Source organism: Achroia grisella, unplaced genomic scaffold (genome assembly GCF_030625045.1).
Source record: "Achroia grisella isolate CSIRO2021 unplaced genomic scaffold, CSIRO_AGI_Agris_v1 utg640, whole genome shotgun sequence".
Taxonomy (NCBI): Eukaryota; Metazoa; Arthropoda; class Insecta; order Lepidoptera; family Pyralidae; genus Achroia; species Achroia grisella.
In genome coordinates, this window is record NW_026712977.1 from 1,066,978 (window position 1) to 1,081,899 (window position 14,922).

Here is a 14,922-nt window from a genome sequence, read left to right on the forward strand (position 1 = left end):
ACGATTTTCAGTTTAGAGCAGCAACATGCCGGTAAACTTTATTACCGCGGAAATTTGTTAGCCGATTGCACTTTCCAACTCCATTCATACGTTATGTACTTACTCGTACTTCAAATATTGCTTTTGAAGTTTCTAAATACTTATTCGCCAAAGACATTAATTTTCAGCTGTAATAGTAATAAATCAACGGCTTAGTTCTTAATGAAAGCCCTTATATTGAAGTAGTCATTTCTTAACTGTATTTTTTTTTATTATTTTATTATGGTACATTTTTTTTTTTTATGAATCGCCAAAATACAGCATATTTTCTTGGCATGGATTGTTGATTTGATATGAATTCTCCATTCCAAAAAGTATATATATTTGTAACTACAATAATTATAATTGTAACTATAATAGAAATGTAATTGATCGCTATCTGAAATAAATGAAAAAAAGTTATATCGGAGGACTGTGTCAATGAAACAAAACCAAAAATAATTATTATTTTTTAGATTTTTTTGTCTGGATTGTATTTGTGCGTGCTAATCTGAGTAGCGGCTTCACCAACATGTGTCTGTGTGAGCGGTTTTCTGTAATTCTTATTCTAGAAAGGTTTATTGAATTTTTTATTTTGGTTTATTTGACTATTTTTACAAACAAAAAACATGAGGAGGTATATGAAAAATAGATATTGGCCGATTCTCAGACCTATCCGATATGCACAAAAAAATTTACAAATATCGGTAAACCCGTTTCAGAGGAATTTGAAGTTTGGTAACAAATACGAGAATTTTATATGTTAGATTATTATTATTATATAATTATTCCGAGAGTTCTGTAGTATGAAAGTATATATGTTTGTCAATAACACTGACTACTGCATGTAGAATAACATCCGTGATGATATATTTATAAATTGCTAAAGCAGCTCGGTAACTTTATTATGATTTGCGATAATAAGGAGCGGCTTCTTGATACTTTATGCAAAATAGAAATAAACAACGTTATGTTATTCTCAATTCCGCGTTACAAGTTTATAACTCATAAAATTTTGATATCTTCCATACAGGGTCCTGTTATTTTTCCACTCCATTATTTTTGCGTACCTGTATATTTCAATTTTATAGAATTTTATAGGCAGACAAGCTGACAGCCCATCTGACGGTAAGTGGTTACCGTCGCCTATGTATGGTAAACGAACAGTACCACGGTAATTAAAAAAACATGTGACATCCGCGATACCACTCAAACATTGCCTACTTGGATGACTATAGTAAGATCATACCTTTTATCCTGTAATTCTACTGAGCACAAAGTAGTTGTAGGCGAGAATAATGTATCTACGCAGACATTTACAAAATATAACTCGAGTAAACATCCATAGAGAACTTTAATTATGCTATCAATCTTCACGCCCGTTGCCCTTCGAATTAGGCAATGAGTCTCTATCATTGTACACTACTTATTCTTCAACCACCTATGTAGGTGAAGCTGTAAAGCCCAATTGTGGTCAACAGCATTAGTATAGTTAAAACAAGTAGATTCTACTAAATACTGCGTCCGCACTATCATGATTGATTGGAATAAAATGAAAGTGAATCAAAATAAAAAATCAGCAACATAAAGACAGCGAAAGCGACTTTTATACTATGTAAAGATTGACACTTCGCTGATGAAAACATCGATAGAGAAATCACAATTTTTTTTTTAATATTTTTATTCGTAAAGTGTATATTATTGAATAAACTATAATTTTCTTCTTTCTTTATTTTGATAACTAACTTTAATCTAATATTATCAGATATACCCAGTGAGAAGAAAATGTCTACAGTTGACAATTCATCTGTTTACACCATATGTGGTAATAGACGTGAATATAAAAGTACACTTTGGTATATTTTGTTTACCCTTACAGTTTTGCTGTAAGGGGTGTGCTGAAAGAATAGAATAGAAGTAATCTTTATTCATATAAACTTAAAGTAAGCACTTTTTAATACTCATATAATATTATTTTAACTCTATCTCTCATCCAAAATGCAGAGAGATCACTAAAAGAACGTACAAACAACTTACTTGTTGCTCTTTTAAATAACTGTTGATCAGCATTACATATTTAATTTTGTGAAAATACAAACTGCCCAATAGTAATAAATCGTTCATATATCTATTTTATTTGTATGTACTAATTTATTGATCATCCCAAACAGTACAGGGACATTAATTTTGAATAAAGTTGGCAGGTAGGGTGAAGGGAGGATAGTAATAGGATTAAGGGATTAGAAGCCATTAACACATAAATCCATTAATATTAGTGCCAAAAATGTAATACGGGTATTTGGCCTAAGCTCGTCGAAGCAATGGATATTCATGAATAATTTTGAGGCAATTTTGGCAAAGATAGTGGAAAATCATTGAGGGAGTTGTTGTTGGACTGTTCCAATATAATTGTAGTGTAAATGATTAGTTAACAGTCTATCAGAAACTATGAGATAGAACTATAAAGTAGATGTATTATATATATATACCTTCCTCTTAAACCATTCTATTAATAAAACGCACTTTAAAATCCGTTACGTAGTTTTAAAGAGTTATGCATACATAGGGACAGGCAGCGACAGCGACTTTGTTTTATATTATATAATGATAATAATAATCCCAGGACAATTCACACAATGTCATTTAGTCGAAAGCTAAACTGAGCTTGTGTTATGGGTAGTAGTAGGCAACTGATGTAGATATTTAAATACATTTTTTTACATCTGCATGAGCCATGGGTGTATGTGCAAAAATAGCTCAGATTATATAGGGTCGTTTGGGACCAGTTGATAAAAACCCTGCTGACTTCACATAATGTATTAAAGGAAAGCTATAATTATTAACTTCTTGCAGAAGTAAATAATTCGTATAACTTAAATGAAAACGCCGTGTACGTAAAATACGTTTGAATTAAATTACCGCGTCTGAAAAGTTACGGTAAAGTACTAACTAGTCAATATTTTAGACACTTCCCATATTTTATTAGAGAATTTTTTGTAATAAAACGATATCCCAAATACAATTCCCTATATATAGGTGCACTGGAGAACTGTTCTGAGTGTATTTATGTTTGATATGATATAATATCAGCCTTTGATATGACTAAGGACTGAATAATTATTGCTATTGTGAAAATAATAACTTATTATTAATTATACATATAACAATACCATTTTTAACTCTCCATAAAATTGATACTTTTTCGAAGAAGAATATTTTTCTATTTAGTGGTCCCATAGCACAGAGCATAGACTATAGTGTACGTTTCCATAACTACCTATTGTTATTTTATCGACATTATTACTATCAACGTCATACCAATGTGGAAATCCGTGAACATTTTAAGAAAAGTTTGCAAGCTACAGTACATTAGTATAAGAAATTATCCTTATCCAATTCCATTTCATAATTTCTTGCGGAACCTTCCGTCTACAGAAGTCACCCAACTGCCAAATGGGCTGACCGTCGCAACTGAGGAACGAGAATGCTACAATGCATGCATAGGCCTCTATTTCGATGCAGGCTCTCGATACGAGAGTCTTTTCGAAAATGGAATCGCCCATTTTTTCGAGCACATCGCATTCAAAAGCACCCGATGTAGATCTAAAACCGTTCTAGAAGACTTGATGAATAATACGGGAGCTAAGTTCAAATGCTTCACGACACGCGAAATGGTAGCGTATTACGCCGAATGTCTCTGCCAGGACATACCCGTTGTCGTTGATATTTTATCCGATTGCATCTTCAATAACTGCTACTCGTATGCAGACTTGGAAGTCCAAAAGAAAACTGTGTACTACGAAATGCTGGAACACGACAAAGATCCACACAAACTGTTGGACGACTATTTACACAAAACTGCATTCCAGGGCACGCAACTCGGGCAGTCTGTTATGGGGCCGAGCACGAATCTCTATAACTTCAACGAGTGCACTGTTTGCAGATATTTGACTAGACAATTTGATCCAACTAGAATTGTTTTTGCCGCCGTCGGTGGGCTCAGACATGACCAAATGGTTTGCTTGGCAAATCAATATTTGTGCAATTTCGAACCTACTAAATGTATTGACTCCAGCGAATATAGATTCACCGGATCGGAAGTACGTTTTAGAGATGATTCCATTCCTGTAGCAAACGTAGCTATTGCGGTAGAAGGTCCCTCTTTTTGCGATCCAGACAAATTAGTAATGGATGTTGCAACAGAGATATTTGGTGGATGGGACAGATCCCAGCCTGGCGGGATAGACCACTCCACGTACGTGGCCAGAGTAGCGTCTACGACAGACTCGTGCGATTCATACAAATGTCTAAACATTAACTATAAAGATACAGGTCTCTGGGGGGTACAATTCATGGCGCCTTCACTAAAACTAGAGAATATGTTATACATTATTCAAGACGAATGGATGAGACTATGTACAATGGCATCTGATGGAGAAGTGCAGAGAGGGAAGAGACTATTGAAGTCTAAAACCCTTTCTGAAACGGAAAGTTGTAAGGGAGCATGTCACGACATAGGAAGATGGGTACTGTACAATGGAGTGAGACCAACGATGCTGGATAGAATCTGTTCTATAGACGAGGTGCTCTCAAAGGATGTGAGGGAAACGTGCATGAAGTATCTTTACGACAAATGTCCAGCGGTGGCAGCAGTGGGGCCGACGGAAGGTCTGCCAGATTACACCAGGATCAGGGCTGGCATGTATTGGATGAGATATTAGGTTACTAAATAAAATATTGGTTTTGTTTGTGCGAAGAACAATAAAATTAGAAAGATATTCAAACTTTCATTTTTTTATTGGGATTAGAATGGTAAACTAATTTAACCCATCTGATACAGTGGTAAATAATATATACAGTGCAACGGACATCATTTTTCTATGATATTGTAACAATGATGGTATTATGCATTGCCATTTTTGAGCACTAAGGTACATACGGTAGCTTAATGTCAAAACTTACATAACCATATCACATTTTTAAAAGGGGAAAAAAAATTGTAGCAATTTACTTGGTAAAAGAAATAGATGATTGTAAGGTATCTCTGGTTTCATTATTCCATTTAATATTATCTTCAGGTAGTGAGTACCGTGAAAGTTATACGTAGTTATGTAGTCTTGCTTCATGTGTCTAGCTTTCTCGATACTCAATTTTCAGCCCTGAATACGTGAGTTATATCTTTCAAATATTCAAAAACCGCATGCAACCTGTTTTTTTAATAACACTAACGTAACATGTTATAGAGTGTACCAAAAGCAGTCAATAAGAAATTGTCAAGTGGTTAGACGTTACTTATATCTCAAGACAATTCACACAGTGCCATCTAGTCCCAAACTAATGAAAACTTGTGTACTGATATAAACATAAAAAACAGCTAGACAATCAACAATCATACTCACGAATCCAAACGTTTGCCGTGCAAGGAGTTAATCCTGCAAATATGGGAAGTTAGCAATATGCTCTACCTCCGATAGGTTTGAAAAAAATCTCTGTCGATCAGGGTTAAGTAAAGTTGAAAACACGGTACTGAATAATATGATGACAACTCTTACATGTGGACTACGTTAGCTGCTTACCAGCCGACTTTTGGTCTTTTCATTTAGCTGATAAAAAAATACTTAACTATAGCTAATACGACGGAATACGGGTTTATCAATAAAACAAATGGTACAAAATGATAATTTATTCCATGTAAAGCTAATATAAAAAAATATAGAGAAATACAATGAGTATACTCAATAAAAGGAGAGACATAGTTTAATCAGTACAGTGGGAAAATTCTGTTATAATTTCAACATTCGATTGCCCTATTATAATGTAGAAGTGAATAATGACCATGAAAATATTTTTATTATACTTCATTCATAAAAACTAAAACCCAAAACCTCATTTCAAATATTACAAAGTGGAGAAACAGTCCAAGAATTAAAATGAAATGTATCAAATAAATACATTTTGGAATGTTTTTATAAAAAATAATCAGGGGCATAATAAATTACGTCATACGTTAGAAATGTGTGGGGGTTGATAAAGCGTGACATTATATAACAAGTGATTGGTGATGTACAAATGTGTAAATCATGAAATCTAGGACCCCTTCCAACCCTGGTAGTAGCCCTCCCACCCCTGGGAGGGGTCCTAGATTTTATGACGAAACATTTCAGTTTAAGTATTAAAACACAAATTTTTCATTTATTATATTCTGAATGGCTGTAAAAGGTGGGATAAAAAATAATGTAACGTAATTTATTGTAGACCCCTCGTCTGTAATATGACAAAAACAAATTATTCATTAAAATCTATTAACAGTAACATTTCATTTCATATGTTTTTTGTAAAAGGTATATAATAATAATTTTGACACAACTTAAGGTATGTATAGCATCAATTAATACATTGTTTTATTACGGTATAAAGGGCAAACAAATAGTAATTACATACAAACCATATATTTTGAAAGAAGTAGTAATATGAAATGGTAATAAATAATCTTATACACATACTTATAACTGTATAATCATAATATAGAGAGCATTACAAAATTTGAATAAATATAGGGTAACCGAGAAATTCGTTGTAAATAAAATAAAAATGTGTATTCTATGCATAAAACAAAATTAAACGCTCCGTAGCTGCAGTGACAATTAGTTAGAAAATAATCTCAAATTTAATAATTCAAAATAATTTTACTTAATTAATCGGAGACTTATTCGCCATTATATAGTGTTGAGGAGCAACGCTGTAGTATATTCTATCTTGTCATACATATACGTGCAAGAGAGATAACTATACAAACAACGTGCGGACCTTAACACCAAAAGATATTAAAGAGATAGACGATACATAAATGGGAAAGAAAACACTCAAGAAATTCACATGGGACCGTAAATGCTATAAAGCACCTTTGTAAATATTTTTAAACGATAATAAGTATATACTCACAGACAAAAATATAAAAGAAAAATTGTGAACAATTTCTGTTAGTCCAAAATTGTGAATTTAAACTTGTTTATGTATAAACGCGGTCCCTACTGTGTGACAAACTTCCAGAACTATGTAAAGCAGTTGCAAAGGTACGAAATAAATTATATTAGAATCTGGATACAACCTGAGTAATTTATAGTGAAATTATTGTAATAAAAGTGACATTAAATGTCAGCGAACAAAGCAAACAAATGGAATAATACCAATAATTAAAGAATGACACATTGATCAGAACATTGATATCGATTATACGACCTTAATTCTACATGCTTTTGATTAATCAAGACTTTTCATATCACTATAAGAGACGTCAAAAATGTTTAAATATGTTCTTAATAGTAAATACAACAGTGTAATTATTACATAAATATAATATTATCAAAAGATTGACGCTTTCATCGCACATATTCCGTCGCTGTCACACTATATGTCATCAGCTATACCCCTTCACAAGGACTTTATTTTACCGTTATTTAATGGCAGTGACATAGAGATTTCACTCACAACTATTATTAAATAGTGTTAAACTAATATTCCATCATCATATATGCTGAAACCAAATCAAAGAAAGCCAAAAGAAATAATGACAATCAGTTTTTCCAGTGTCCATTATACACTGTCACACAATGTAATTTTTTGGTATAAAACATACAAACTGAAATACAAATGTTTGTATTGTACGGAAATAGAATACACATCAATCTGAATGTGAGGCAATGTAAAACTGTTATGTCATGAAGTTTTTTATCCAAGTCTTAAATTTTATACTAAACTTTATTAACTACGTCCATATATCTCTAATCACGCCACATTTACGGCAAAATATAGCTCATGTGAATAAAGATTAACTTGTAACCAGAGCTTACACTGTGAAGACAGAATTGAAGCCAAGAAATTTGAATGAATCAATTTCATTTTGAATGTCAAGTTTATTTTAGAACTTAGTGCATGAAAATACAGTGAATCGACCAATTATAGCAAAAAGGTAAGCTTTTATAACCATCCCTACTTAATATATTGGTATCTATTAAGTAAGAATAGCGATAAAAACCTTAACTTTTTGTAGTAATTGGTCTAATTCTTAAAATTTTATCATTATCTAGTATAGTGTATTAAAATACAGTGAATCGATCACTACCACCTACCTATCGACCATTTACTATATAACCTACCTAACAGATACCAATCTATTAAGTAGGTTATAGTAGATGGTCGATTCACAGTATTTTAATATACTATACTAGATAATGATAAAAATTAAGAATTAGACCAATTACTACAAAAAGGTAAGGTTTTTATCGCTATCCTTACCTAATAGATACCAATCTATCAAGTAGGGATAGATATAAAAACCTTATCTTTTTGCTGTAATTGGTTGATTCACTGTATTTTGATACAGTATACTAAATAGTGTAAAAAAACAAGAAGCCAAAGTCTTACAAAAAATAATTAAATTTATGTTCAGTAGTACCATAAGTTATATCTTTTATAGCGATAACGTCGACAAGAAAACATAACATATTTGAATACTTATTGTTATAAAAATTGGCATCAATTCTGTATTATTAGTCTCCATTTTACTTTACACTGGGCAGTATTGCCAGATTCAATATCTTAAAATACAAAAATAAAAACAAATTGAAAAAAGTTTGTGGATTAAGAAACAAACGGTTTTTTTTTAAATTATAAACAAGACTGAGTTACACCTAATTGTCTACCCCGTCGTTAACATAATTTTTAGAGCGAGCGTTGGAAACGAATATAAATTATTCAATTTTAGTACCTATACATTTTATGTTTATTACATATATTTTCATATCTAGAGAATTTAAAACGTTACATAATCTATTACTATAAAAAAACTTGTATTAGATACAATTCGTTAAACGGGATCATTTTAGAATTGGGAGATTCATTAAAATGCCGGAGAACTCCCTTAAAATCGGGAGATCTGGCAACACCGCCTCTTGGGGCACTATCTACATTCCCAGTTACACGATTACAGTCACAACACTATCGTTCTGTTATCACACGTTACACACTACAAGTTAATATAGCAGCCTTACTTGTTGAGATTCCATCTCGTCCGGACGTATGAATATCACTGCAAGTTGAAAACTTTAGGTCGAGAATGGACTATTTTTATAATATATAGTCATTTACATTTCAAGAGTAATTAAAACAGAAGAGAATTTAGTGTTTACAGTTTTAAGACCGGACTTTTGTGGGAATGCTATTAATCACATGGCAATACTACAAAAGAAATAAGGATGTTGGATAAATTTTCAGTTAGATAATGAATATACAATCATATTATTGTAGAAGACCCTGATCAAACAATACATTGACATCAATTAACAACTTTCTGCAATTGTGAAAGTACAGAAACCCGAAAAACGAGTACAACAACCTTGTTTTTACCAATCTTACAGTTTTGAATTCTATTCTCGACCTTTATTCACAATACTGGCCAATATGACAATTTATTGTCAAAATACACATTCTTAAATTCAATTCAATTTCGATTCCCTAAATATACATACTTATACATATAAACATCCCGACAGAGCGCCAATAAGAGTTAAACACCAATTAGAACCATTATTAGGAAAAGATAGATACATATTTTATAATGTATACATTCTTTATAATAATCTAGACACTGATTAAAGACTTATGAATACTTACATATATTAATGGCTTATAATCATATGGGTTATCTTTTAATTCCATTTTCCACAACAGTTTGGTAACTCTCATATTGTGAGCTAGTTGGGAAATTGGAACATATCTGAATAACGTTCATTCCAATAAAGTACATATATTAGATTAGATATATATTGGATACTTATATTGTTTCCATAATTCGAATACGAGTAGAATAGAGAAAGATAGACCACTGAATACGTAGTCTCGTACACATATAAAAAGATGTGTATATATACTTAAAAGCTACAACATTAATATCTAAGAATGTCATGGATATACTTAATATACATAGAAGTAAAAAAAATTTGAGCACAATTCTCTAAGAAATACTTTTTGTTCGTAACTTGGAATGTCTTAATCGAATGGAATGTATAATTTATAATCACAAAGACATGTATAGATACAGTATGTCTCCACCCTGTATAAGTGGCTGGGCGCGCGACACTCCTACCTTACAACACTTAATAAACACCATAGACAAATCTAGATATCCAATGAGGGACGCGCGCCGCTGGCCATAGACATTAACTAACGCCACGCATCTAGCAAGTAATACCATAAACGCTCGCTAGAGACATGAGAATAATCTATTTGGCCACACAAATTGAGTATTTAGACCGAATAACTATATATAAAATGTGAGAACGCTTGGGATCCACTCCGGTTGCGTAACGGGGGTCCTAGCTGCACCCTGGAGTACGTAAACTACATATAAGACCATTGGTATAAAAAAAATTTGGTAAAAAAATAAAGTAAATGCTAAAAAAACTATACAGCTACCAAAACATGGAATGTAACTTACATACACATATCTATAATCTCCTTGTTATGACCTTTTAATAATAAAAAGACGAAAAACTTATACATCTAGTTACATTTATATATAAATCGGTTGATTATGCATACTTAACACTATTGGAATGTAGAATAATAATTCTTAACTTTTCAAAAGAGTTGTTAGTTTTATATACCCCTTAATATTATTGTTAAATTACCCAAACCATCGTACAATACGTCGATAATGGACGTATCAGCTAAATAATTTTCGTAACGTCACCTCGCGAACGCGGTGAACACTTGCGGTACCAAATATACACACAACCCTATACCCCACTTATAATACGGTGCGGTGCAATCATCTCAATGTCCACCACAAAATAATGTTAGCACATCCATTTGCAATTTTACAATTATTTAATAAATTAGATTCACTTGTATATTAATCTGAAATCAACATTTTTTTGTATAAATAATCTCATTGTTTTTGAACATTTTTAATTGAACAAGTGTATTAAAACAATTAAAAATAAATAATTAATAAATAAAAAAAAAACACTTCCAGAACATTCTTTTACATATTATCAAAAACTAACTGAGCACTTCACCGTACCGATTTCAAAGACAGGGTATTAAAATGTTAACATACGCGCGAGTCCGTTGACGGAATCACTATACACTATAACATTTACAATAAAATCTTACCATAACATCGCGCCGGTAAATATATACGCGAATAGAAGAATTCATGTCCATAGGTTCACCATGCAATTAAGAGAGCTAATGACTAAATACGTTTCGACTTTGCAGCGATGGGACAGTTTTATTACATTAAAGCTTTTTAACGCTTCGAAACCGCACCAGTATCAGGCCGGTCCCGACAACATATGCCACGGCCTTCAATCCGGTCATAATTTTAACATTAGTTTTTGTAACCTATTGGAATCATCTAATATACACTTAGTAGAAAAAAAATCTATAATAAAATAATTTCAAAAAGGTGAACCAAAAGGGACGATATCTTACATAAACAGTCATTTTAATATTTGAGGTATAAATTTACTTAGTATACCTATAACAACCCTTGTATAATATTTAGGGTCATGTTACTAGTTGCTGTTAATCATTTTCTATGTGAAAGGTATCATTGGGAAATGCTTGGTAATAATGAGTGCAAAACTGTGAATATTGTATATATTTCGTTAACTGAAACAAAATAAAATCAATATACCAGTGATAGTGTACTATTTGATAGTTTCAGTTGTACATTATTTATTACAATTCTGTATGTAACAGGAACTGTCAAATAGTACAAATATAAGCTTGAACTCAATTGTTTGAAACGAGAATATTACAGAACATAATTCTAAAGAAAACGTTACAGCATGCGATACAACGAAACCGCACGCATCCTAATTTGCCAGATATTTATTGAAAAGGTAAACAATGATTTTAATGTATTAAGAAGAAGCGTATCAGCAACTTGTAAATGACCCTTTTAATTTGTGTATATATGTCGTGAATTCGTACAATTGATCATATTATGAAGTAGTTACTATTACATGAAATGGTTGAATTACATCGTAATTGTGGTCAAATATTTTAAAATATAATAATATTCAACGTTTGTAGATTTCTTAAATGTTAAAAGATAAAAAAGTTATCATAATGTTAATAATAAAACAATAAAATCATTGAACATTATTGAAATTAAAAATATCGCAGTAATATTAACTTTTGTGCGTCTGTCAAGAAATTTTACCGTTTCACAAAATGGCTGACTAATTCATGACACGGCCAATTCTTTGATTCTTACACGACATATACTTCGTTGACGGACTAAACTGTACGTATAACTTGTTCCAACTTAAATTCCAACATACTTAAACATAAAAAACTAAATCTAAGTAAAGCATACGTAGATGATAAAATATACAATTATTTGTACTGTAAGGTTATGCTTTTGGGGGTGATTACACACCTTATATTTTGATTAAGCATAATCAAAATGTGGGAATCGGGGGAATGGGGAGGGGGGACAGGGGGTTTTTTCTTTGTACATTTGTGTTGAATGGCAACGTAACTTACTTCTAGGGCGAACTAGCTGCCTAGATTCATTGTACTTGTTAAATTTATATATATATATATCTTATATATTCTTGGCCACGGGGTATCGCAATGAGATTCTTATTTTAGTCTAATTGAGGCGGTTCAGTGGGAATGCGGAACTACAGGGTGTGCTGATTTCGATGCGATAAAACTACGTCATCAGTTGCAATGAAACTTTGTCAAATCGATACAGATATATCCTATACACAATGTTAAAATCTAATAAATTTCAAAGTGTAAATTCGATTATATCTAATTATAAGTTATACAAGTAATTGAGGTTAATATACCTTCAATAGAATGTCAGCCCTATTCTATTAAATAAATGTAGCAAAATAAGTAATCCATACGCTTATTACGTCGTTCGCCCAATCATTGGGACCACACTAGTTTAACTACGCTTTCCTTGTCCATAATTGACTTATGTTTGATTACTAATTCTGATACATTTTAAACATTTACAGTGGAAGATACAACTTACATCAAACATCGAATGAGGGAGATAAAGAATATACATATCATTCCTGTCCCTTATCTAAAATTCGTACTTTATATGGAGCCTACAATTATTATTATAAGTACGAGTTTCATATACACACCCTGTATGTTGAAATCATTTTCTTACGATAACAACTTACGACAATACTGCATGTTAAAAGAATTAAATACTGATTAATTTTATTAATATTATACAAATAGACAGTGGATTTTGTTATAAGTAAAATAAACTCCGAAACAACTGCACTAAATAGAGAAATTCTTTCACAGTTAAAATTACAATATCAGTCCACAAAGCGGCATAGTCTGCAAGATATGTATACAGAACTTACAGAGTAAGGAGCATCCGTGCTAAGCCGGCGTTGGTTCGTTAGTTGGATGTAGACAAGTACGGTTTGAAAACTTCTTACATAAATAAGAGTCACGAAGTAGCGATCGCATATCTCCGATATATACTTAGACTGTGTATAAGAATTGCAAGACATTGGACAGTGAACTCAGATATGACCACTAGAAGAAAGAGACATGTGCCGACCCACATAGGAAGAATGGGACAAAAAGCAAGGAAATTGACAAAATTCAATTAGTACTCTGAAATTTTAACATATTATGTGGCGACTACAATGTATGGCTGTCAAACAAATATTTATTTTAGATCAATATTATATAAGTAATCGTAAAAATATTATATACGCTAAAGTTCGTAAAAATGAATGTTTGTTAATCTTTCAAGCAAAAACTACTGAACGGATTTTGATGAAACTTTACAGTAATATAGCTTATGCATCAGAATATACATAGGCTACATTTTTTATTGAAATTTAAAGCGGGTGCGACCGCGGGCCGAACTAATATTTCATAGTATTGGAATGTTTGGAATCGGTTGATTTAACAAGCTAACAGCCCACCTGATGAACCGTCGCTTGCACATGAACAGAACCACGGCCATCACATTAATAACCACAAAGGTGGTACCACTCATGTGTTACCATTGCGTAGGACTAAAATGTCCTCTGTATCCTGCAATTTCATTCTCTTGTCTCATTCTTCAATAGAAACACATCTTGCAAATCAACCCGCTTTAGGGCGCTTTAGGGCTGAAATCGATGTAAAGGGAAACTATATCACATTGAATTTACATGTTACAAAAATTTCTCAAGTCTAAAATGGCTATTTTAAATAATATATAGTATAAAATATACACAATATTGTCGCAAGCCGCACGTAAAGATACATCACATTTAGTGGTGTTGCGATGGATGTACACTTACACTCGACTATTATGACAGTCTTTGGAGTTGCGTGGTGGAATGTATATATAAATACATAAAACATCACAACAGCACTACCCTGTTGCAATCATAAACTTTTGAACGCCACGTATTTCTACATTTATCGCACTGCCCCGTTTAACTATATTATGTTAGTTTACGTTTATAAATTGCATATAGAAATTGAAAAATCATGGTGTTCAAAAGTTCATTACATTATAATTATCTTTGTATTTTTAGGCTTATTATTAATATTGAGAATATGATTATATAGAGAGATTAACATATGAGATATTATGCTTAAACTATAAATATAAAGTACGATGAATGTCTCTGACCCCTTCGAAGTACTTATTCATTATTCTTAATAAATATAAAGAGATAGGCTTATGTAGAGATAGATTTCTATATGAACATAGAATATTAAATATGTTCAATACAATTAATTATTAAATATGAAATATAAAAAATACTAGAAATATAAGAATAATGCTTTAAAGTCAGCTCTGAAATATAAAATAAAGTAGGTATGCATCAAAAGATACATTTCTTCATT

The 14,922-nt window shown here is 31.8% G+C and overlaps 1 protein-coding gene across 1 annotated transcript; it reads left to right on the plus strand.

Annotated features, from left to right (window-relative positions):
- Window positions 1-3,323: 3,323 nt before the first annotated feature.
- LOC131849312 (cytochrome b-c1 complex subunit 1, mitochondrial-like) lies at window positions 3,324-4,773 on the plus strand. The gene has a single exon (XM_059199351.1). It carries the CDS (start codon window positions 3,339-3,341, stop codon window positions 4,737-4,739), a length of 1,401 nt encoding a protein of 466 aa, XP_059055334.1. The 5' UTR covers window positions 3,324-3,338; the 3' UTR covers window positions 4,740-4,773.
- The last annotated feature ends 10,149 nt before the right edge of the window (window positions 4,774-14,922 follow it).